Source organism: Pristiophorus japonicus, chromosome 7 (assembly GCF_044704955.1).
Source record: "Pristiophorus japonicus isolate sPriJap1 chromosome 7, sPriJap1.hap1, whole genome shotgun sequence".
Classification (NCBI taxonomy): Eukaryota; Metazoa; Chordata; class Chondrichthyes; family Pristiophoridae; genus Pristiophorus; species Pristiophorus japonicus.
The window spans coordinates 246,885,610-246,912,270 of record NC_091983.1 but is presented as its reverse complement, the minus strand read 5'-3'; the positions used below and the strand labels follow the sequence as shown (position 1 = coordinate 246,912,270).

Here is a 26,661-nt window from a genome sequence, read left to right as displayed (position 1 = left end):
TGGGTACTGGTCTTGTAACGAGACTTGGTTGATCGTTACTTTGTAGTTTCCACAGATTCTAACCGTGGCATCGCTTTTCAACACCGGAATAAACGGACTGGCCCACACGTTGAACTCGACTGGTGATATGATTCCCTCTCATTGAAGTCTGTCCAGTTTGATCTTGACTTTCTCCCTAATCATATATGGAACCGCTTGAGCCTTGTGATGAATGGGCCTTGCATCGGAGACTAGATGGATCTGCACCTTGGCGCCTGTGAAGTTGCCGATGCCTGGTTCAAATAGCGACAGAAACTTGCTCAGCACTTGGGCGCACGAGGCATCATCCACTGAAGATATTGCTTTGATGTCGTCCCAGTTCCATCGAATCCTTCCCAGCCAGCTTCCGCCGAATAGCTTTGGGCCAGCGCCTGGTACAATCCACAGTGATAAATCATGCACAGTTCCATCGTATGATACCTTAACTGTCACACTGCAAATGACTGGTATGAGCTCTTTGGTGTAGGTGCACAGCTTTGTCTGAATCGGGCTCAGTTTGAGCCTTCATGCCTTGTTGCCCCAGTTTCTCAAAAGCCTTCTGGCTCATAATTGACTGACTCGCCCCCGTATCCAACTCCATTGATACCGGAATACCGTTCAATTTGACTTTCAGCATAATAGGAGGGCTCTTGATGGTGAAGGTGTGTACCCCATACACTTCTTCCTCGGGTTGAGTTGCCTCTCTTGTTTGTTCTGTGTGATCTGTGCCGGATCGATCATTCTCTGTGATGTGGTGAGTCGCAGCACTCTTGCACATTCACTGGAGGTGTCCCACAGCCTTTGCACACATAGTGCTTGAATCGACATTGATGGGCTCGATGATTACCCCTGCAGCACCAACATGATGCTAATGGATTTGCATTCACGCCCAACGGCGGACTCTGAGTCATCCTAGGTTTTGCAGCTGCAGACGTGTCGGCCCTGCCATATGCACAGTACTTGCCGGTGAGCTTCGATGCTGGGAAGATATCTGTCTGGTATTATCGTTCGTGGATATGAATGCCTAGCCTATCGTGATGGCCTCGCTCAGGTCTAGGGATTCGGCAGACAGCAGCTTGCGAAGAATGACCTCGTGGCCAATGCCAAGCACAAAAAGTCCCGCAGCATTTCCCCCAAAAACTCATCAAATTCGGAAGTTCCTGCACGGTGTCTCAGGTCAGCAACATAACTCGCCATGTCCTGGCTCTCGGAGCGGTGGTGCATGTAGAAGTGATACCTGTCCATTAAGACGCTGTTCTTCGGCTTGAGGTGTTCCCGAACCAGCCTACACAACTCTGTATATGTCTTCTCTGCTGGTTTCTGCGGTGCTAGCAGATTCTTGATGAGACCGCATATTTGAACTCACACACGGTGAGGAGAATTGCCCTGCGCTTGATCGCTTTATCATCCCCATCCAGCTCGTTGGCCACGAAGTACTGGTCGAGACGCTCAACAAAGGCTTCCCAATCATCACCCTCTACAAATCTCTCTAAAATACCAACGGCAGCCATGACCACGTGAAAGTTCGTAATCTGTTACTCGTCGCCAATTGTTAAGTATGGAAGAACTCCACAAGACTGAGTACTGTGAGCTAAAACTGATATGACCTTAATACAACTCCAGAGTGCCTAAAGCACTATGGCAGACAACCTTTTATACTCCCTTGCACGAGGTGTGCAGGTGACCCTTGGGTCTCCAACAGTTGCGCCCTCTGGTGGCAAGTCTTACACAGTTACAATGTTTACATACATAACAGGTTTCCTACAAAACAACAGGTGCAAACTTGTTTTTATCCTGTTCTTCCATTGTTCCATCTCTTAACTCAAAACTACTTTGGCTAACTGTTTCCCACTGTGGCCATGACAACAAATGAAATCTTGCACTTTCAGTAGGCAATTAAAGCAAAGTGTTGGTTAAATTGTTAACATATTAAACCCTAAAGCATTCTGGGAATAAACAACATTTAACCATTTCATTAAGTTAAAAGAGTCCAAAAATGTTAATCATATGGGATTAAACCAAATCCTAATCCTATTTCTAAATGTATACACAACTGGAGTATCTTACAACTAGGACTCAGGCATGCCTTCCGATAAGGCATTTCATGGCTGTCCTTTCCTCATGCACCTGCTTCTGCTTATTTGTGCCACTAACTACCCCTCGAACTCACTATCAATACCCCCAGGGGCGCCAATTTCTGTGTTGGAGTTTTGAAAGATATGAGCAAGTGCTGGAGCCTCTTCAGGAGATAGCTCTGGCCAGCTCCAGTCAGAAATAATTCGAACTCTCATTCTAATGTTCGCTAAACATCAGTTAACACAACAACTTGTAGTTATATAGCGCCTTTAATGTAGTGAAACGTCCCAAGGTGCTTCACGGAAGTATTATGTGTTAAAAGTTTGACACTGATCTGCATAAGTATAAATTAGCGCAGGTGACCAAAAAGGTATGGTTTAAGGAGCATCTTGAAGGAGGAAAGAGAGGTAGATAGGCAGAGAGGCTTAGGCTGGTAGTTCGAGAGCTTGGGGCCTAGACAACAGAAGGCACGGCCACCAATGGTTGAGCGATTACAATCAGGGATGCTCAGGAGGGCAGAATTAGAGGAGCGCAGACATCTCGGAGAGGTTGTGGGGCTGAAGGAGCTTACAGAGATAGGGAGGGGTGAGGCCATGGATGGATTTGAAAATAAGGATGAAAATTTTGAAATCGAGGCGTTGCTTAATCGGAAGCTAATGTAGGTCAGCGAGCACAGAGGTAATGGGTGAGCAGGACTTGGTGCGAGTTAGGACATGGGCAACATTGTTTTGGATCACCTTTAGTTTACGTAGGGTAGAATGTGAGAGGCCAGCCAGGAGTGCATTGGAATAGTCAAGTCTAGAGGTAACAACGGAACGAATGAGGGTTTCAGCTGCAGATGAGCCAAGGCAAGGGTGGAGATGGGCAATGTTACGGAGGTGGAAATAAGTAGTCTTAGTTATGCTGCGGACTTGTGATCGAAAGCTTATTTCAGGGTCAAATATGACACCAAGGTTGCGAACAGTGTGGTTCATCCTCAGACAGATGTTAGGGAGAGGGATGGTGTCAGTGGCTGGGGAACGGAGTTTGTAGCGGGGACCGAAGCCTTTGTTAGAGACTGAGGAAGCATCGGGAAGTGGTAGTGAGGTACAGCTGAGTGTCATCAGTGTACATGTGTCCTGTATGTTAGTTCATTAATAACAACAGAAGCAAACTGTGTATTTTATTTTAATTTTTGTTTATTTTTGAATTAGCAAGCAAGCATTGTGAAATTATAATATTTTCATGCTGTGAAGATATCAGCAACAGTTTTCACAGGTATCTCTGGAGTCCAAACATCTGATAAGTAGTTTTTTTGGGCCCCGGTGCTCTTCCCTTCGATCTGCAGTGCCACCCACTGCTCACCAAACATCACCTGTCAGCCTCTCCACAGGGAGCTTGTGCAGGAAAAGTCACACCGGTTGCAGTTCTGATTTTTCTTCTCAGTGTTTGGGTGGAGCAACTTGTTTATCAGATGAGGTAATTGCTGTATTGCTGTATTTAAGCGGGCATTGCTGTATTTTTCTCTTGTTACATGCCATCCTCCTGTTAGCCAGTAAGATAGTCAAGGGGCTCAATACTACAACCTGGGCTGCCGTGATGTGTGCTAGATTCTGGCTGTGAGTTTGTCTATGTTAGTGTGTATGTGTATCTGTGTACATGTACAATGTATGCATGTCTAGCAGGCTGTTTGCTCACGACGGCACACATCTGGCTGTTAGTGTATGTCCCTGGCTGGAAGACTGTGCTGAAGCATTTCTGCGAGCTATGCTGTGTATAAGACTGTGTGTGCCTATCTCTGTGAGTGTATGTCTGCAAGGCTGTATGTGTATATCTCTGCAGGTGTGCTTGGAACTTCTGTGTATAGTTACTTCATCAATAAACAACAGAAGCAAACTTGTTAATTTTATTTTATTTTTGTATTATTTTTCAAATAACAAGCATTCTGAAATTATAAAAAAATCTGCATGTGTCAGAATCTGTGTGTGTATATATCTGTGTTTGGTAGGCTGTGTGTGTCTGTATCTGTGCTGTGTGTATGTCAGGCACTGAGTCTGTATATCTGTGCGTGTACATTTGCGTATATATCTGTGTGTATATATGTGTTTGGGAAGCTGTGTGTGTATATCTGTGCATGTACATGTGTGTATATATAACTCCATGTATATTTGTCTGTGTGTATATCTATGTATATTTGTTTCTGATAAGCTGTGCAAGTGTGTATAACTATCTGTGCATGTGCACATGTATATATCTGTGCATGTGTATGTATATCTGTGTTGATATATCTTTGTGTACATCTGTAAATATATCTGTGTATATCTGAATATATCTATGTGTATATCCGTGTGTATGTATAGCTGTGTGTGTGTATAGCTGTGTATGTATCTGTGTGTATATCTGTGGGAAGATCTGTGTGTGAGTATATCTGTGTGTGCATATATCTGTGCATGTGTGTGTATATCTGCGTGCATATATATCTGTGTGTGTGTATATCTCTGTGTATATCTGTGTCTGTATATCTGTGTATGTATATACCTGTGTGTGTGTATATTTCTCGGTGTGTGTGTGTATATCTGTGTGTGTGCGTATATCTGTGTACGTGTGTGTGTATATCTGTGCCAGTGTGGTGAACAAAGGGGAAATCCAGACACAAACTAGATGTTTCACCAGACAGTGAGAAGGGCAACTTCCTCTGCTTCCTGATGGGTCACTCCCAGAATGAGACCTATGGCAGCTTCTGTTCAGTGTCATAGTGGTGGATATAGCTCACCTGATGAATGCCCAAACATCTCAACATTTCTGTGTTCAAGTCAATTGCTTAAAATAAAATGTAGAATTTATCAAAAAATAAATTCTGCAATATTTACTTTTTAATTTATTTGTGTCACATTGAAAGTCTGTTTCTCATCTTATCACTTCTTGTCTTCTAGCAGGCTCTGTGCAGAACCAGGTCCTTACTGCTGTTTCTTCTCTCCACCCCCCACAGTGCTGGATCAGTGGTACAGGATTCCACTCCAGCTAGACTCAGCACCAGGTTTACACTCTCTCCCTAGCCCTCCTCCCATACCAGTGAATGGGTCCAGTGGATTGTGAGTTTGGCAGGACCCATCTTGTTCTGAATGGTATTTAAAAAAAATTAATTCACAACATGTGGGCATTGCTGGCAAGGCCGGCATTTATTGCCCATCCCTAGCTGCCCTTGAGAAGGTGGTGGTGAGCTGTCTTCTTGAACTGCTGCAGTCCTTGTGGTGAAGGTACTCCCACAGTGCTGTTAGGGAGTTCCAGGATTTTGACCCAGCGACGATGAAGGAACGGCGATATATTTCCAAGTCACGATGGTGTGTAGCTTGGAGGGAAACTTGCAGGTGGTGGTGTTCCCATGTGCCTGCTGCCCTTGTCCTTCTAGGTGGTAGAGGCCACAGGTTTGGGAGGTGCTGTCGAAGAAGCCTTGGTGAGTTGCTGCAGTGTATCTTGGAGATGGTACACACTGCAGCCATGGTGCACTGGTGGTGGAGGGAATGAATGTTTAAGGTGATGGATGGGCTCTCGATCAACCTGACTGCTTTCTCCAGGTTAGTGTTGAGCTTCTTGAGTGTTGTTGGAGCTGCACTCATCCAGGCAAGTGGAGCATATTCCATCACACTCCTGACTTGTGGCCTGGATTTGGGGAGACAGGAGATGAATCACTTGCAGAATCCCCAACCTCTGACCTACTCTAGTAGCCACGCAATAATGTGGCGGGTACACATGTAAGGGTCCTGTTTCCTGTGACGCGTGTCAGGCAAAGCCTATGTTACTCTGACTGGTGTGGTGAGAGTCCAGTTTATTTATTCAGTGCATATACCCTCTTCAATCTTGGAGATGGAAGTAATAAGCTATGTTGAAATTGTTATTTCTGCCAGCACTTTGTTTAATTATTACTTCTGGCACATCCTAAGCCAGAGAAGGAGAGGAATTGGGGGCTTCCTTTTGTTCATTGAGTAAATAATTTTCACCCGCAAGAGGTCCTGGAAACTCCAGTGAGTGTCTCTGACAGCACAGTTAGCAGCCTGAGTAAAGACAGCTGAGCTAGCTCCAGGCCTATTAATAAATAGACAACAGCTCCATTTACACACTGCTTATCACATCAAAACATCTCAGTGCTTCACACAATTAATTATTTTTGCAGTGCAGTGACTGTTGTCATATAGATTAATTGAATTTTAAACTATTATTACAAATAAATAAATACAGAAACATAAAGTGGTGTTATGTTGGAGGGTGCTCATCTAGTGTTTGCAGGGTCACTGTCAAATAGGGGCTACAGCTCGAAATGATCCAAGTGACAGACATGGTCAGAGACTAAATACCCTTGGTAAATTCCAATGGCAAGACATGGGTCAGGGGCAGTGCAGTACGGCCTAGGTCACCATGGGCACAGCAAGGCTTGGTTCATCAGTGTGCTGTCACATTTCTGTTTCTGCCAGCAAGGAATCTTCGAGCCCCATTGACATGAGGATAGTCTGTGATCCAGGACCTGGTGAGACAAAGAAAGGAAACAGCAGTCAGAACTGAGTACAGCAGCATCCTTAATCTAAAAGGCAGCTCCGGCTTTTTAAAAATCTCGTTCTTGCCAGTGGGTGACACTGGCAAGGCTGCATTTATTGCTCACCGCTAGTTGCCCTGAGAGAATGAAGAGCCAACCATGTAGTGTGGGACGGAGGCATGTAGGCCAGACTGGGTGGGTGGGGGGGGGCGGGTGACAGAATCCCTTCGTCAAAGTGAATGTGTTGGGTTTATGACAATTTGGTAGCTCACGTGGTCATTTTTTAGTGTTAGCCCACAAATGAACAGATTTGTTGAATTCAGTTTCACAACGAGGCAAGGTGGAGTTTGAACTCAGGACTTCCAATATCATAACCACTAGGCTACCATATTCCATCTAGATTGAAATTAATACACTTAATATTCAATGCATATGAAAGATCAGAGTTAGAGGGAGAACCAGACTGAAGGATCAGAGATAGAGGGAGAAACAGAATGGAAGATCAGAGTTAGATGGAGAAACGGACTAAAGGATCAGAGCTGAAACGGAGGAGGACGCTCCATAGTCCTTCACGGTTGACAGTGTTAAAGGCCTTTGTAAGGTCAAAGAAGGCCATGTCCAAGGGTTGGTGCTGTTCCCTGCATTTTTCTTGCAGCTTTCGCGCTGCACAAATCATGTCCGTTGTACCCCATAGGGGACGAGATCCGCATTGTGACTCCGGGAGGAGCTCCTCAGGCACAGGGAGAAGATGGTTGAGGAGGACTCTTGCGACGACTTTCCCAGTGGCTGATAACAGGGAGATTCCTCTGTAGTTGCCTTTTTTAAAGATGGTCACGATCACTGCATCTCTGAGATTTCCCAGCATGCTCTCCTCCTTCCAGATGAGAGAGATGAGGTCATCTAGCGGAGTGCCGAAGGGCTCAGTGCTGGGACCCCAGCTCTTTACAATATACATTAACGATTTAGATGAAGGAATTGAGTATAATATCTCCAAGTTTGCAGACGACACTAAACTGGGTGGCAGTGTGATCTGTGAGGAGGGCGCTAAGAGGCTGCAGGGTGACTTGGACAGGTAAGGTGAGTGGGCAAATGCATGGCAGATGCAGTATAATGTGGATAAATGTGAGGTTATACATTTTGGCGGCAAAAACACCAAGGCAGAATATTATCTGAATGGCGGCAGATTAGGAAAAGGGGAGGTGCAACGAGACCTGGGTGTCATGGTTCATCAGTCATTGAAAGTTGGCATGCAGGTACAGAAGAACATAAGAACATAAGAATTAGGAACAGGAGTAGGCCATCTAGCCCCTCAAGCCTGCTCCGCCATACAACAAGATCATGGCTGATCTTGCCGTGGACTCAGCTCCACTTACCCGCCCACTCCCTGTAACCCTTAATTCCCTTATTGGTTAAAAATCTATCTATCTGTGATTTGAATACATTCAATGAGCTAGCCTCAACTGCTTCCTTGGGCAGAGAATTCCACAGATTCACAACCCTCTGGGAGAAGAAATTCCTTCTCAACTCGGTTTTAATTGGCTCCCCCGTATTTTGAGGCTGTGCCCCCTAGTTCTAGTCTCCCCGACAGCAAAGAAAGCAAATGGTATGTTGGCCTTCATAGCTAGGGAGGCATAGTATAGGAGCAGGGAGGTCTTACTGCAGTTGTACAGGGCCTTGTGAGGCCTCACCTGGAATATTGTGTTCAGTTTTGGTCTCCTAATCTGAGGAAGGACGTTCTTGTTATTGAGGGAGTGCAGCGAAGGTTCACCAGACTGATTCCAGGGATGGCTGGACTGTCATATGAGGAGAGACTGGATCAACTGGGCCTTTATTCACTGGAGTTTAGAAGGATGAGAGGGGATCTCATAGAAACGTAAAAGATGCTGACGGGACTGGACAGGTTAGATGCGGGATGAATGTTCCCGATGTTGGGGAAGTCCAGAACCAGGGGACACAGTCTTAGGATAAGGGGTAGGCCATTTAGGACTGAGATGAGGAGAAACTTCTTCACTCAGAGAGTTGTTAACTTGTGGAATTCCCTGCCGCAGAGAGTTGTTGATGCCAGTTCATTGGATATATTCAAGAGGGAGTTAGATATGGCCCTTACGGCTAAGGGGATCAAGGGGTATGGAGAGAAAGCAGGAAAGGGGTACTGAGGGAATGATCAGCCATGATCTTATTGAATGGTGGTGCAGGCTCGAAGGGCCAAATGGCCTACTCCTGCACCTATTTTCTATGTTTCTATGTTTCATGCATTCGCGCCAACAGTGCCTCTCCACCATACTTTAGTGTCTCAACGGGGATTCCATCCACTCCCATAGCCTTGTTGTTCTTAAGTTGTCTTATGGCTTTTTCTACCTCGCGCGGGGCTGGGGTTTTACTGAGGTGGTGGCGGATAGCATGCTGCGGGATGGAGTTGAGAACACTCGAGTCAAAGGCAGAGTCTCGGTTGAGGAGATCTTCGAAATGTTCCTTCCAGCAGGCACTGACTGCCTCGGTGTCCTTGATGAGTGTTTCCCATTCTTGGCCAGCAGTGGGGTGGGGCCTTGGGTGTTTGGCCCATAGGTGGCCTTGACTGCGGTGAAGAATCCTCCCACATCATGGCTGTCGGCCAGCTGCTGTATCTCCTGTGCTTTCTCCAACCACCATCTGCTCCTTAGGTCCCGAGCAGCCAAAGGTGAGCAAAGGAAACGTTTCAAGGACACCCTCAAAGCCTCCCTGATAAAGTGCAACATCCCCACTGACACCTGGGAGTCCCTGTCCAAAGACCGCCCGAAGTGGAGGAAGTGCATCCGGGAGGACGCTGAGCACCTCGAGTCTCATCGCCGAGAGCATGCAGAAAGCAAGCGGAGGCAGCGGAAGGAGCGTGCGGAAAACCAGTCAAACCCACCCATTCCCTCAACGACTGTCTGTCCCACCTATGACAGGGTCTGTGGTTCTCATATTGGACTGTTCAGTCACCTAAGGACTAATTTTTAGAGTGAAAGCAAGTCTTCCTCGATTCCGAGGAACTGCGTATGATGATGAGGATCAGAGATAGAGGGAGAAACAGAATGAAAGATCAAGGTTAGAAGGAGAACCAGACTGAAGGATCAGAGATATAGGGAGAAACAGACTGAAGGATCAGAGATAGATAATAAGAACATAAGAAATAGGAGCAGGAGTATGCCATTTGGTTCCTCGAGCCTGTTCTGCCATTTAATAAGAGCATGGCTGATCTGATCTTGGCCTCAACTCCACTATCCCGCCCACTCCCCATAACCCTTGACTCCCTTATCATACAAAAAACTATCTTATCTCCACCTTAAATATATTCAAAAGACCCAGCCTTCACAACTCTCTGCAGTAGAGAATTCCAAAGATTCACAACCCTCAGAGATGAAATTCCTTATTTCTGTTTTAAATGGGCGACCCTTTATTGTGAAACTATGCCCCCTAGTTCTAGATTCCCCCATGAGGGGAAACATCCTCTCTTCAGCTACCCTGTCAAGTCCCCCCAGAATCTTATGGGCTAGAACCTCCACTTTTTTTGCATGTTTAACGTCCACTTAACGCCCATTTTACTGCTGAAATGACGTATAACGCCCATATATCGACCATTTTGGCTCAAAATGACAACTGACGGACATTTTTAGGAAACTTATCGGCGAGCGTTACTTTCCCCATGTGCTTAATGCCAGGAAAAAATATTACTGCTCGCCCACTTTTTTTGGGCAGAGTAATCAGAATGGGCGAAATCAATGCCCATAATTATTCGCCCAGCGTTAATTTCCGCACTGATTTAATGCCGAGATTCAATAATACCGCCAGCCCACTTTTTTTGATTGTAAAGAACATATTTACCGAAACTAGTGGCCCAGCGTCACTTTCACCATCTCGCACACATATCGGCCACAATATCGCTCGCCCAAAAAAACGCTCAGAAAAAGTGGAACCGGAATTAATCACAGCGTTATGGATGCCATGTTCTGCATCACATGTTGCATCCTTTAAAAGGCTGTTGTGCTTCAACCGCGGGGGAGTTCGGATGTACTCTGGAGGTCGTTGGAGTTGATGTGAACACCTCTACAAACATCTTGACCATACTGTGCCGATTGGAATTGAATAGGTGTCTTCGGAGGGACATTTATTCTTTGTGACTAATCGGTGGAAAACAGAGAGCTATTGCAATGGGGCCTGTCATTTCTCACCCTCTCTTGATGACTAATTACATGCAGCAGACTCAAGATCGCCGAAGGTACGCTCCACATTATGTGTCCAAGGTAAGAAGTGAAAGACAGATGAGGAGGACCAGACGTTACACTCCCTGCAAGTACAAGGAGAAGCAGTCTTACCTCGACTTGCCCGACACCACCTGTCTTCGGAGACTGCGCTTCCACAAAGAAGTTATCACTGAGGTATGCCAGCTGATAAGGGCAGATCTGCAGCCTGCCAGCACCATCAGTACTGCACTGTCTGGCAAGGTCAAAGTCACCGCGGCACTGTCGTTTTATGCCTCGGGTTCTTTCAGGCCACAGCTGGCGACATTTGCAAACTTTTTCAGCATGCCACACATTGCTGCATTAGACAGGTCACTGAAGACCTGTACGCATGCAGGAGGGACTTGATCAGTTTCCCTATGGCCAGGGAGGCACAAACTGAGAGGCCTCTTGGATTCTCCAGAATTGCAAACTTCCCCAAGGTGCAGGGAGCAATAGACTACACGCACATCGTGATGCGGGCACCTTTTCAGGATGCAGAGGTTTTCAGGAACTGCAAGGGATTCCACTCCTTGACTGTCCAACTTGTTGTCGATCAGCAGTGAATGCTCAATTTCCGGGCAGCATCCATGATGCTCACATCCTGCGTGAGAGTACTGTATCTGACTTGTTTAACCATCAGCCACAAGGTCAATGCTGGATGCTTGGTGACAAAAGATGTGGCCTCGCCACCTGGCTGATGACCCCCCCTGCGTGACACCCACACTGAAGCCGAGAGGCGATACAACAAGAGCCACAGAGCCACTCGCAATATCATGGAGAAAACCATTGGAGTGCTGATGCAGTGCTTTAGATGCCTGGACCACTCAGGAGGCGACCTCCAATACCACCCTGAGCAGGTAGTTCAATTCGTGGTGGTGTACTCCATGCTGCACAACTTGACTATCAGGAGGGGACAAGAATTACCTGATGAGTCTGACAGTCCACCTCACTAGAGAGAGGAAGAGGAGGATGACAAGGCGGATGCTGACATCAGCCCAGACAATCAGGTTAACACCGAAGCCATGCCCCCGCCCCCCTGTAGATCGCATGAAAGGGCCCGTGGTGGCATGATAGCTGCAAGAGCCTTATGTCAGGAGCTCATCAATGATCACTTTGCCTGAACGTTATTTACAAGGCTGACACACTGCTGAGTGTGCAGGTGATACATCAATGGTGGGCGCCACTTTGGTGACAGTTAAAGTTTAAGTTGATTGAAGTTAAGTGCCATTATACCCTTTGATGTTAAGGAATCACCAGCGTATAACAGTGCAGCTATCTGAGCCAATGCGCAACAAGGTTTTGTTAAAGAAAAAATGTTTAACCTGAACATTTGTCTGAAATCATCAGTATTTCTGTAAAAAAACAACCCTACCCCCACCCCCCCCCAGGCTTCTCCTCCCCACCTCTACCCCTTCCCCTTCCCCTCCTGACTCCAAGCCGCCTGGCCAAGGAGCTCCTCAGGCGATGCTTCAATTGGCGGGGGGGAGGGGGGAGATGACGGCCGAAACACTGCTTGGGTGGATATGGGAGAGGACAGTCCCAAGGTGGGAACGTGCTCCGAGCCAGAAGCAAGATGTTGCTGCTGGCTCTCATGTGTGGTTGGGATGCAGTGCCACACTCTGGGACCACTGGGAGCCCTCTGCCACCAGTGTTCCTGGCTACCAGCGCGAGGGCCTCCATCATCCCTTCCATGTTATATCTTATTTGTTGGACAAAAACTCGGTGCCAACTGTGTTCTTGGTGCTTAGTAGGCTTTTTGCTGCTGGTGAATCTCCGTCGTTCCTCCCACAACAGCCAGACAAGCACACAGCACAGCCACACGCCTTCAGTCCTTTTGAGCTCTCTCTCATTCTGTCTCCTCTTCTGCGCATGTCATAATGACCCTTGACCTCCTGAATCGCAGGAATTGAGCATTGCCATGTCGTTGCTAAGGATGGCGACACTTTATGACAGAAGGTCAGCGAGATTTAACGTTATCGCCCATTTCATATTGCTCGCGGTAACGCCCATTTTTAAAAATGGAGACTAGGTGCTTTGAGAATGGGCGAGAAGCCAGCAATCTGAAAATGTTTTTTTACTGTCCACGCCGGAAATAACACCCATTTTTCGGCGCTAAGCACAAAAGTGAAAAATCTAGCCCCAAATGTTTCAATAAGATCACCTCTCATTCTTCTAAACACCAAGGAATATAGGCACAACCTGCTCAACCTTTCTTCATATGACAACCCCTTCATCTCAGGAATCACCCTCATGAAAAAAGGAGGCAGACAAAAAGTAGGAAACTATAGACCAGTTAGCCTAACATCTGTGGCTGGGAAAATGTTGGCATTTGACAAGGTGCCACATAAAAGATTACTGCACAAGATAAAAGTTCACGGGGTTGGGGTAATATAGGATTGGCTAACTAAAAGAAGACAGAGAGTCGGGATAAATGGTTCATTCTCGGGTTGTCAGACAGTAACTAGTGGGGTGCCGCAGGGATCAGTGCTGGGACCCCAACTATTTACAATCTATATTAACGACTTGGAAGAAGGGACTAAGTGTAACGTAGCCAAGTTTGCTGATTATACAAAGATGGGAGGAAAAGCAATGTGTGAGGAGGACACAAAAAATCTGCAAAAGGACTAAGTGAGTGGGAAAAAATTTGGCAGATGGAGTATAATGTTGGAAAGTGTAAGGTCATGTACTTTGGCAGAAAAAATGAAAGAGCAAGTTATTATTTAAATGGAGAAAGATTGCAAAGTGCCGCAGTACAGCGGGACCTGGGGGTACTTGTGCATGAAACACAAAAGGATAGTATGCAGGTACAGCAAGTGATCAGAAAGGCCAATGGTATCTTGGCCTTTATTGCAAAAGGGATGGAGTATAAACGCACGGAGGTTTTGCTACAGCTATTTAAGGTATTGGTGAGGCCACACCTGTAATACTGCGTGCAGTTTTAGTTTCCATATTTACGAAAGGATATACTTGCTTTGGAGGCAGTTCAGAGAAGGTTCACTAGGTTGATTCCGGGGATGAGGGGCTTGACTTATAAGGAAAGGTTGGGTAGGTTGGGCGTCTACTCATTGGAATTCAGAAGAATGAGAGCTGATCTTATCGAAACGTATAAGATTATAAGGGGGCTTGACAAGGTGGATGCAGAGAGGATGTTTCCACTGATGGGGGAGACTAGAACTAGAGGGCATGATCTTAGAATAAGGGACCGCCCATTTAAAACAGAGATGAGAAGAAATTTCTTCTCTCAGAGGGTTGTAAATCTGTGGAATTTTCTGCCTCAGAGAGCTTTGGAAGCTGGGACAGTGAATACATTTAAGACAGAAATAGACAGTTTCTTAAACGATAAGGGGATAAAGGGTTATGGGGAGCGAGCGGGGAAGTGGAGCTGAGTCCATGATCAGATCAGCCATGATCTTATTGAATAGCGGAGCAGGCTCGAGGGGGCGTATGGCCTACTCCTGTTCCTATTTCTTATGTTCTATGAACCTTCACTGAACTGCCTCCAATGCAAGTATATTTTCCTTAAATACTGTACGCACTATTCTAGGTGTGGTCTTACCAATGCTCTATACAGTTGGAGCCTATTTTTATAAGCCTGCTTTTATACTCCATTCCCCTTGCAATAAAGGCCAGCATTCATTTGCCTTCCTGATTACTTGCTGTACCGACGTGCTAACTTTTTGTGTTTCATGTACAAGAGCCCCCAGATCCCTCTGTACTGTAGCATTTTGTAATCGCTCCCCATTTAAATAATAATTCGCTTTTTTATTTCTCCTACTAATGTGGATAATGTCACATTTTCCCACATTATAGTCCATCTGCCAAATTTTTGCCCAGTCATTTAGCCTATCTATATCCCTTTGTAGATTATTTGCTTCCTCCTCACAACTTGCTTTCCCACCTATCTTTGTATCATCAGCAAATTTGGCTACGTTACACTCGGTCCCTTCATCCAAGTCATTAATATAGATTGTAAATAGTTGAGGCCCCAGCACCGATCCCTGTGGCACCCCACTAGTTACTGTTTGCCAACCGGAAAATGACCCATTTATCCTGACTCTTTGTTTTCTGTTAGTTAGCCAATTCTCTATCCACGCTAATATATTACTCCCAACCCCGAGAGCTCTTATCTTGTGCAGTAACCTTTTGTGTGGCACCTTATAGAATGCTTTCTGGAAATCCAAATACACCACACCCATTGGTTCCCCCTTATCCACCCTGCTCATTACATCCTCAAAGAACTCCAGCAAATTTGTCAAACATGATTTTCCTTTCATAAAACCATGCGGACTCTGCTAGACTGCATTATGATTTTCTAAATATTCTGCTACTACTTCCATAATGATGGACTCCATCATTTTCCCAATGACAGATGTTAGGCTAACTGGTCTATAGTTTCCTGCTTTCTGTCTGCCTCCTTTTTTAAATAGGGGCGTTACATTTGCGGTTTTCCAGTCCGTTGGAACCTCTCCAGATTTAGGGAATTTTGGTAGATGCATCCACTATCTTTGCAGCTACTTCTTTTAAAACCCTAGGATGCATGCCATCAGGTCCAGGGGACACGTCCGCCTTTAGTCCCATTAGTTTGCCTAGTACTTTATCCCTAGTGATAGTGATTGTTTTAAGTCCCCCCCCCTCCCCCCCCGGCAATAGCTCCTTGATTATCAATTATTGGGATGTTTTTAGTGTTTTCTACCGTGAAGACCAATACAAAATATTTGTTCAAAGTCACTGTCATTTCCCTGTTTCCCATTATTAATTCTCCAGTCTCATCCTCTAAGGGACCAACATTTACTTTAGTTATTGGTTTCCTTTTTGTATACCTGTCGAAGCTCATTGTCTGTTTCTATATTTGTTGCTAGTTTACTCTCATATGCTATATGAGGGAGAAACAGACTGGAAGATCAGAGTTAGAGGGAGGTCAGATTGTAGGATCAGAGTTAGATGGAGAAAGAGACTGAAGAATCAGTGATCGAGGTAGAAACAGACTGAAGGATCAGAGATCGAGGGAGAAACTGACGCAAGGATCAAAGGTAAAGAAGAAACAGACTGAAGGTCCAGGGATAGCGGGAGAAACAGACTGAAGGATCAGAGATAGATGGAGAAACAGACTGAAGGATCAGAAGGAGGGAGAAAGAGATGGAAGAATGAACTGGCTACAGATTGCATGCCTGCTGCATTGCCAATATGGGCCTGAGACCATACAAAAAAACAGAATGACTTGTATTTATCTATCACCTGATCATGGCTCTCAGAAACATCTGGGTGTTTTTCGCACACAACCAATGCAGTTTAGGCAACCAACTCCTACAGAATACAATTCAGGCCAATGACCTCCAGACTACCCATTGCAAACCACTGGCTCTTAAACCTTCCTCTGTTAGTCCCTGATCCCGTGTACTACTTCTGTGCCATCTGCCAATATGTCAGACCTTGCAATGTAGGATATGAGGTCTTTGGCGTATTTTGGTTCAACACAAACAATAGCAAAGCCCCAGTTAAATACAGTTCCTCACTGCTCTGAGAAATCCAGATTTCCTTCTCTCTTCCTGCATCTTCTTGCCCTTCATTCTCATTTTCCTCCTCTTCCTCTCCCTCAGACAGTAGATCCGAGATTTGCTGCTGCAGTTCCAAGCTGATGTTATTTTCTGCTAGGATGAGGGTCCGTATGGAGGTGGGATAATTCTCCACCATATCCAGAAATATCTGAGAGAGACAGAAAAAAGTGCAGAATTATGGCACTGTCCATGGGTCAGGGTGGGAAGGGGTGGGTCACTGTTCTTTATAAATTATTATCATCGCAAACTTGTCATGGGAAACTTTCACATCGATGTGATAATCCTATAAAGCCATTTCCCAATTGCTCAGTGGGTATATATCACCAGGCCTGACAGGTTAGAAGACCTCAGCCGGGGCAATAGTTGAGGCACTATAATTAATCTCAGTGCTTTCCTCCACTGCAGAGTTATTGCCCGTTATTATCAAGAGAGGACTGAAACACATAAATAACAGGTGGTGAGAGACCTGAGGAGGCAACGGACTGGGGTGAGACCAGAGCGGGAGCAGAGCGAGAGCGGCGGCGACAATAAAAGGAGCGTGGAGTGCAGACCCGAGACCGGAGAAGAGATCTGAGCGAGAGCAGAGCTAGAGCTACAACAACTCAACAGAACAGAACAGTTCGAAAGTGAAGTCAATGTAAAAAAAAGTGATTTTGGCACAAGGGAAGGAGCTGATTGGTGAGTAGCTGATGAACGTTTTTTTTAAGTTTTAAGTTTAATTCCGCCAAGTTAGTTTTTAGTCTATTAAATAGAGGCACGGCAGGGCAGCTCTGTCAATGGAATACACATCCTGTGCCATGTGGGAAGTCCTGGATGCTTCTCGTGGCCTGGACGCCCACATGTGCAGGAAGTATCACCAACTACAGCAACTCGAGATCCGTGTTTCGGTGCATCCGCGAGGCTGAAAACTTGGTGGATAGCACGTTTCTAGAGGTGGTCACCCCGCAGCTTAAGTGTGCAGGCAGAGAGGAAATGGGTGACCGCCAGATAGAAGAGGAGGACTAGGCAGATAGCGCAGGAGTCCCCTGAGTCCATCTCGTTCTTCAACCAGTATTCTGTTCTGAGTACTGGTGAGAGCGATGGTGCCTCTGGGGAGTGCAGCCAAAGCCAAGTCCACGACACCACAGATGCACGGGGGGGGGGGGGGGTGGATAAGAGGGGAAGAGCTATAGTGGTAGGGGATTCAATAATTAGGGGAGCAGACAGGCATTTCTGTGGCCGCAGATGTGACTCCAGGATGGTATGTTGCCTCCCTGGTATCAGGATCAAGGATGTCATCGAGCGGATGCAGGGCATTCTGGGGGAGAGGGTGAACAGCCAGAGGTTGTGGTCCACATTGGTACCAATGACATAGGTAGAAAGAGGGATAAGGTCCTGCAGGCAGAGTTTAGGGAGCTAGGAGAGAGATTAAAAAGCAGGTCCTTAAAGGTAGTAATCTCCGGATTACTCTCAGTGCTATGTGCAAGTGAGTACAGAAATAGGAAGATAGAGCAGATGAATACGTGGCTGGAGAATTGGTATAGGCGGGAGGGCTTTAGATTCCTGAGGCATTGTGACCGCTTCTGGGGGAGGTAGGACCTGTACAGGTCTGTTTGATGGTTTGCACCTCAAACAGAGCCGGGACCAGTATCCTCGACGGGCGGGGGCGCGGGAGGGGTTGCTAGTGTTGATGGGCAGGGTTTAAACTAGCTTGGCAGGGGATGGTAACCTGAGAATAGATTCAGTAGGGAGAGAAGCAAAGCTGGAATTGGAAAGCAAAAAAGTAGAAAGTGAATTTAGAAGACAGAGGAACCAAGGGCTAGAAAATAGACAAAAGCGGAGTTTGGCAGTACTAAATAGTATATACTCCAATGCAAGGAGTATAGGGAATAAGGCAGATGAGCTGAGAGCACAAATAGGTACTTGGGAATATGATATTATAGCTATTACTGAGACATGACTGAAAGAAGGGCAGGTATGGCAGGTTAACAGTCCTGGTTTCAGGGTTTTCAAAAAGGATAAAGAGGGGGTTGAAAAAGGAGGGGTGGTGGCAATAATGGTTAATGAAACAATTACAGCTGTGAGAAGGGATGATATGTTAGAAGGATCATGGAATGAGGCTATATGGGTTGAACTAAAGAACACAAAAGGGGCAATCACACTGCTAGAAGTGTACTGTAGACCTCAAACCGCCCGAGTGTGATAGAAGAGCAAATTTGTCGGCACATTTCTTAGAAGTGCAAAAACAATAGGAAAGTAATCGTGAGGGATTTCAATGACCATAACATTAGCTGGAATAAAATCAGTGAAAAAGGTATAGAGGGCACAACATTCCTAAATTACATTCAGGGTAAAAAAAGGCAGCAAATGGTACAGAGGGTGCAGAATTCCTAAAATGCATTTAGGAGAACTTTTTTTAGCCAGTATGTACAAGCCCAACAAGGGAGGGGCGGTTCTGGACAGTTTAAGGGAATGAAGCTGGGCAAGTGGAAGGGGTATCAGTCAGAGGGCATTTTGATGCTAATGATCATAATTCAGTTAGATTTAGGGCAGTTATGGAAAAGGACAAAGAAAATAAAACTTCTCAAATAGGGAACTGTCAATTTTGCTGAGCTGAGATGGGATTTAGCCAAAGTGGACTGGAAATGGCTACTTGAAGGTAAATCGGTGTCAGAGCAATGGGAGGCATTCAAGGAGGAGATCCTGAGGGTTCAAAGCAAGTATGTTCCTTTAAAGAAAAAGGATGGGACTAACAAATCTAGAGCCCCCTAGATGTCAAGGGACATACAGGGTAGGATAAAGAAAAAAAGGAAGGCTTATGATAGATACTGAGGGCTAAATACTGCAGAAACTCTAGAGAAGTATAGAAAGTGCAGCACTGCAATTAAAAAGGAAATAGGAAAGCAAAGAAGAGCATGAAAAAATGTTGGCAAGTAAAATCAAAGAAAATCCAAAGATTTTTTATAAATACATTAAGAGCAAGAGGATAACTAGAGAAAGAATGCGGCCTATTAGAGACCATAAAGGTAATCTGCGTGTGGAGGCGGAAGACATGGTTATGGTTCTTAATGAATACTCTGTGTCTGTTTTCACAAAAAAAGAGTATGAAGAGGCTTAGCAGCTTTGAAAGTGGATAAATCCTCAGGCCCTGGTGAAATGTATCCCAGGCAGTTAAGAGAAGCAAAAGAGGAAATAGCAGAGGCTCTGAACATCATTTTCCAATCCTCTCTGGCTACAGTTTGGTGCTGGAGGACTGGAGAATTGCTAATGTTGTACCTTTATTTAAAAAGGGAGAAAGAGATCGATCGAGTAATTATAGGCCAGTCAGCCTAACCTCGGTGGGAAAATTATTGAAAAAAATTCTGAGGGTCAGGATAAATCTTCATTTAGAAAGACACGGATTAATCAAGGACAGCACGGATTTGTTAAAGGAAGGTCGTGTCTGACTAAATTAATTGCATTTTTTGAGGAGGTAACAAAGAGGGTCAATGAGGGTAGTGCGTTTGATGTAATGTATATGGATTTTAGCAAAGCTTTTGATAAGGTCCCACATGGCAGACTGGTCATGAAAGTAAAAGCCCAAGGGATCCAGGGCAAAGTGGCAATTTGGATCCAAAATTGTCTCAGAGGCAGGAAACAAAGGGTAATGGTTGATGGGTGTTTTTGTGACTGGAAAGCTGTATCCAGTGGGGTTCCGCAGGGCTCAGTACTAGGTCCCTTGCTTATTGTGGTATATATCAATGATTTAGACTTGAATATAGGGGGTATGATTAAGAAGTTTGCAGATGATACTAAAATCAGCTGTGTGGTTGATAATAATAAGAAAGCTGCGGACTGCAGGAAGATATCAATCAACTGGTCAGGTGGACAGAACAGTGACAAATGGAATTTAATCCGTTGAAGTGTGAGGTAATGCATTTGGAGAGGGCTAATAAGGCAAGGGAATACACATTAAATGGTAGGACACTGAGAAGTGTAGAGGAACAAAGGGACCTTGGAGTGCAGGTCCACAGATCCCTGAAGGTAGCAGGCCAGGAAGATAAGGTGGTTAAGAAGGCATATGGAATACTTGCCTTTATTAGCTGAGGCACAGAATACAAGAGTAGTGAAGTTATGCTTGAACTGCATAAAACATTGGTTAGGCCACAGCTAGGAGTACTGCGCACAGTTCTGGTCACCACTTTACAGGAAAGATGTAATTAGAGAGGGTACAGAAGAGATTTATGAGAATGTTGCCTGGACTGGAGAATTTTAGCTTTGAGGAAAGATGGGATAGCTGGGTTTGTTTTCTTTGGAACAGAAGAGGCTGAGGGGAGACCTTATTGAGGTGTATAAAATTATAGTATCTGTATGATCTTGGGGCCTTAACCTTTCTATAACGATGACTGATGCGAATGATTTAAAATTATATTGACATTAAAATCTAAAGATAATTTGAACACCATTGGCTGGAGCTCTGTGAGATTGCTCATGTGTAAAGAGTTGAACAATGTTGTTAAAGATTAAATTCCAATGGCAATTAAAACATATGTCCGTGCAAACAAGGACATCCCTGTTGTAATGGCTCCAATGAGATGGTAAAAAGGACATAGCAGTTGTAATATTAAAAAAAGAAAGTCTTGCATTTACATAGTGCCTTTGACAACCACCGGACATTTCAAAGCGCTTTATAGCCGATGAAGTACTTTTGGAGTGTAGTCACTGTTGTAATGCAGGAAACGCAGCAGCCAATTTGCGCACAGCAAGCTCCCACAAACAGCAATGTGATAATGACCAGATAATCTGTTTTTGTTATGTTGATTGAGGGATAAATATTGGCTAGGACACCGGAGGTAACTCCCCTGCTCTTCTTCAAAATAGTGCCATGGGATCTTTTACATCCACCTGAGAGAGCAAACAGGACCTCGGGTTAAAGTCTCATCCGTAAGATGGCACCTCCAACAATGCAGCGCTCCCTCAGAACGGCACTGGAGTGTCAACCTAGATTTATGTGCTCAAGTCCCTGGAGTTGGATTTGATCGCACGACTTTGAGCTGGAGACGAGTGTGCTATCCACTGAGCCACAGCTGACACCATGATTGTGAAAAGGAAATTGCAGTTGTAATGGTCCCAATGAGATGGTAACAAGGACATTGCTGGCGTAAAAACAAATGTTTAAAGTTCTGATACATGGAGAGTGAACTATCACTTATATAAAGATGATTACATGGCAAAGGTACATAGGTTGTGTTGATATGGAAAATTGGTGCAGAATGATGAAGGGCACCAGAGGCATGAGAAGGAGACAGATATCTGCACTCATAAAGGGTAATCAGCTCTTGAAAACAAAGGACTTCTAAAAAGCAAAGAACCCTTAAGGATGTTTAAAAATCAAGATAAGGAAGAATAGCAGACAGAGGATTTCTGATGTGATAGTCCAAGTACAATAACTAATCCATAGGAAATGATCGTAATAGGTGGGTTATAAAAGCCCAAAGAATATAGGTGAAATCGCTGTTGTGGGATTAGAGAAGCCAGGAGCACGCTAGAAGATGACCCTCTCCAGAAGCGATGACATGATAATACGTGAGCATGAGTCTATGTTACATAACGAAGGCGAGGATAACTAACAACAAATGATATAACTGAATAAATATTGAAGATTAATCAAGCTCAGTGTCACCCTCACAGCATGACAACAGTTAGGTGGTGAATTTCTGAGGGGTTTTCCTGCTCATCCGCTGTTACTTGTGGGTCAGAAGAAGTAGGAATGCTCCTCCTAGCCCCACAAGGATACCTCGTGCCTCCGGATTTTTCCCCCTCCTAGCTCATTGCCAATCAACCTCACCCCCTTTCTCATACCTCGCTGTGGACCATTTCGGCCTGACCCTCAGTGGCGGCCTGAGCCTCAGCGACTTTCCACACATGCCAGCATTGATGTTATTCTCGCTGGCCACAAGCAGGAGTTCGTGTCGGGGCAAATGAAGGTTTTTCAGTGGGGTTAGCAGATAAGAATGCTGTGGTTATTTCCGCCCAAATTTATTCCACTTTCAAAAATGCAGGCACCAGGAGATGCAGACTTGTGGTGGCTTGAAGAATCGAGTAGCATGAAAGCTCCTTTCTCTGGAAACTCTCCGTTCTACAGAAAGAGTCATCCCTGTTCCTCCAGCCGATGATACAACTCTGTTACAACCTTTCTTGTGGAGCGGAGGTTGACAGCCCTGTGCCTTTTTTTTTAGTTTAGATAAATGGGTGTGTTCAGAGGGGGGTGGTTGGGTGGAAAAGCATCAATCTTCAACAAAATGGGGTACTGAAGTTGCATGATCAGCCATGATCATATTGAATGGTGGTGCAGGCTTGAAGGGCTGAATGGCTTACTCCTGCACCTATTTTCTATGTTTCTATGTAAAGACCAGTCTCCTCTAACATATTCAGGAACATGTGCTGGGTTCCATAAATTTAGGACTTAGGGTAGTGATGACTGTGGACAAAATGCCTCAACTGTTACTACACCAAATTGGTGAGCGCTGACTGCTGGCATGTCTCTTTTCATGCAGTACTACGTAAAGAATAACATACTATGATTTGGATGCTTCTGAAGATCTATCCAGCACAAGTTATTTAAGTCTTCACACAAACAGGTGCCATCAGGCCTGCTTTCACAAACTTGAGAGTTAAAGTCCTGCAGCCACTAATCATCTGTCAATGTGCAGTATGTTCACCATCACCTGCAGATGCAGGTACTGCCAGGTGGACACAGAACATCGCTTTGGTGGTTGTCTTCTTCCAAACACCTCAGATGCGGGGACTCCCATTGGAAAACCCATTGATGCCAGTAAAAATACTGGGGGCAAAAATATTTAAAACTAGTGGCACAAGGTTCATGAGAATCTGAGTGCCAGCAGAATTTTCTTTGAAGAAAAACTATCCAGAAACGACCTGAAAATGTTGAATGAATCATATAAACTTACTTCTGTGTATGGTTCAGTCCCCAGAAACTTTCAATGCCCATTTGTATCATTGGAATAACCGTTGTAATATTGAAGGTAACATTGTGTTACATTCACCAACTCCCATCTGTGTCAGACGAGAGCTTATTACTGCTACTCATTTGTCCACTGGAAAAAGCGCATCATGTAAATAAAATGCATAAACCCAACATTAATGGTCTCTGACCCTTTTTCTATGCACAGACGACAGTAACAACTGGAAAATCATCCCCGTTATGTCCTGCTACACAATTACTGAATGAACACAAGTGCCTGTATACCTGAGCAGACTGGTTCGTGAGGCCTGTCCCCTCCAGATCCACCACTTCCAGGGTCCGACTAGAAGCCACAGCAACAGCCAACATCCCAGCAATGTGGTCACCTGCAGAAGGAAGAGCAGAAACTGGATACAGCCAGTGAATCAAGTGGAGAAATTAAATATGGTTGAATACCATAATCAGTCAGAGACTTGCTGATTTCTGGATGCACAGTTAGTAATAAATGTTCACTAAGTAACATGCAATAGCATGTTCTGTTCATAAACAGCAGCGTGGTTGAGGAGGTGGCCGTATATATTGGGAGGAGAGTTTATATGGAGGTTTAGGGGTGACAGGAGGGCAATAAATTCAGAGACAATAGTGCAAATGGAACCGAGATGGAGATTGAAATCACTGGGGATAGAGAGTTGTCCTCTTGATTTGGGGAAGGGCTTGGGTGGGGAATGGTAGAACAGAATTAGGTACTCAAAAGAGGAGAAGGCACCAGAGGAGTCGGGGGAGAGACCAAAGTGTGACTTGGTATTATGCCCCACATCACCAATGTGATGCATCAGACAGGTGGAGAGATGGATAGCGTCTAGCCTGTAGGAAGGCTTTGGTAAGGGGCAAGGTGTCACCACCCATAAGCCAAGTTTCAGTCAAAGCTAGGGTGTCAATCTGATTACCCACGATAAAATCACGAGGCAGTGAATATACCAGAAGGAAATGCAGAGGGACAGTGATTGTTGATCCCCTGCCAGACTCCAACGTGGCAGTGGGGTGGGGGGGGGAGATGAGTGGTTCAGGAAGGAGGTCAATTAAATTGATTGCATTGGGCAAGCAGATCAATGAGAGCGAGGGATGGGGCAATTGAGGTTGCTGCTCTTAAGGAAGCAGTAACAGGTACTTCAGAGCATACTGAAAGAGGCACTGAGGATAGCCAGGGTCTGTTCCAGCAGGATTCAAGCTTGGGACAGGTTGAGACTAGGAAGGCAGAGGAGTAGTGATGGTTTGGAGTAAGGATTGGGGGAGGACAAAGTACCTGTCAGCGGAAAAATAAAAGAAGGCATGGTCAGGTAACATTAAATGGAGACAAAAGAGAAGGGCCCGAGGTCGGTCAAGAGAGAAAATAAGGAGACAGAAATGATGAACTTGGGTCCAGAGTGGCAGCCAAAATGTGCACTGAATGGGTTACATAGGCATGGCAGAGATTAGACATGATGTAATAAACAGAGGACATTTGCTTCCCATAGAGTGGGACTGGAGTCACAGGTAGGTCAAACGAGGTAGAAAAAGCTTCACATTTCTTGGCCGGCTCTGCGACAGGAAGGAAAGATTGCCATTGAATATTGTGTCTGTGAGTATACTATAGGATGAACAGACCCATAAGGAAAAGCTGTGGTATTTGAATAATTAATAGTCATTCACTCAAAGCCCTGCCATTTAATACGCTCTGTGGCTTATATCCTTTCACAGTCCATTGTGTTGAACAGAAGCTTGTATTACAGCACCAAATTCAGAATAACAGGCCAGTGGTCCAGCTTCCCTGCTGTTTTTTTATAAACTGATTAAAAATATATTAGTTTATCAGGATGGGTTAGAATGGGAATTGACAGCGTAAAGGACACTGCACAGTCACCACCGATACCAAGAACGAACTCATCATCTCAAACGATGAGAGTAAATCACAGAGTCATAGAAGTTTACAGCATAAAATAGGCCATTTCGGCCCATCGTGTCCATGCCGGCCAACAAAAGGCTATCCAGCCTAATCCCACTTTTCCAGCTCTAGGTTCGTAACCCTGCAGGCTACAGCACTTCACGTGCACATCCAAGTACTTTTTGAATATGCTAAGGGTTTCTGCCTCCTCTACCACCCTTTCAGGCAGTGAATTCCAGACCCCCACAACCCTCTGCGTAAAGATATTTCCCCTCAAATCCCTTCTAAACCTTCTACCAATTACTTGAAATTTATGCCTCCTGGTTGTTGACCCCTCTGCTAAGGGAAATAGGTCCTTTCTATCCACTATATCTAGGCCCCTCATAATTTTATACGCCTCAATATGGTCTCTGCTCAGCCTCCTCTGTTCCAAGGAAAACAAACACAGCCTATCCAATCTTTCCTCATAGCTAAGATTCTCTACTCCCGGCAACATCCTCGTAAACCTCCTCTGCACCCTCTTCAGTGCAATTACGTCCTTCCTGCAATGCGGTGACCAGAGCTGCACACAGTACTCCGGCTGTGGCCTAATCAGTTTTATACAGTTCAAGCATAACGCCCCTGCTCTTATATTCTATGCCTCGGCTAATAAAGGCAAGCATTCAGTATGTCTACTTAACCATCTTATCCAGCTGGCCTGCTACCTTCAGGATCTATGGACATGTACTCCAAGGTCCCTTTGTTCCTCTACACCTCTCAGTATCCTGCCATTTAATGTGTATTCCCTTTCCTTGTTAGCCCTCCCCAAATGCATTACCTCACACTTCTCCGGATTAAATTCCATTTGCCACTGTTCTATCCACCTGACCAGTTGATTGATAACTTCCTGCAGTCCGCAACTTTCTTCTTCATTATCAACCACACAGCCGATTTTCGTATCATCTGCAAACTTCTTAATCATACCGCCTATATTCAAGTCTCGATCATTGATGTATACCACAAAAAGCAAGGGACTTAGTACTGAGCCCTGCGGAACCCCACTGGAAACATCCTTATAGTCACAAAAACACCCATCAACCATTACTCTTTACTTCCTGCCTCTGAGCCAATTTTGGATCCAACTTGCCACTTTACCCTGGATCCCATGGGCTTTTACTTTCATGACCAGTCTGCCATGTGGGACCTTATCAAAAGCTTTGCTAAAATCCATATACACTACATCAAACGCACTGCCCTGATCAACCCTTCTGGTCACCTCCTCGAAAAATTCAATCAAGTTAGTCAGACATGACCTTCCCTTTACAAATCTGTGCTGACTGTTCTTGATGAATCCGTGTCTTTCTAAATGAAGATTTATCCTGTCCTTCAGGATTTTTTCCAATAATTTTCCCACCACTGAG

The 26,661-nt window shown here is 45.1% G+C and overlaps 1 protein-coding gene across 1 annotated transcript in view; it reads right to left on the bottom strand.

The window, feature by feature from the left end:
- Nucleotides 1-6,460: 6,460 nt before the first annotated feature.
- Nucleotides 6,461-26,661, bottom strand: part of lrrc73 (leucine rich repeat containing 73) — a 176,217-nt gene continuing 156,016 nt past the window's right edge. The window contains exons 4-6 of the mRNA XM_070884608.1: nt 23,626-23,726; nt 16,356-16,545; nt 6,461-6,592 (exon numbers count right to left, since the gene is read on the bottom strand). Of these exons, the coding sequence (XP_070740709.1) occupies nt 6,522-6,592; nt 16,356-16,545; nt 23,626-23,726 (362 nt within the window). The 3' untranslated portion in view covers nt 6,461-6,521. The remainder of the gene's footprint in view (nt 6,593-16,355; nt 16,546-23,625; nt 23,727-26,661) is intronic.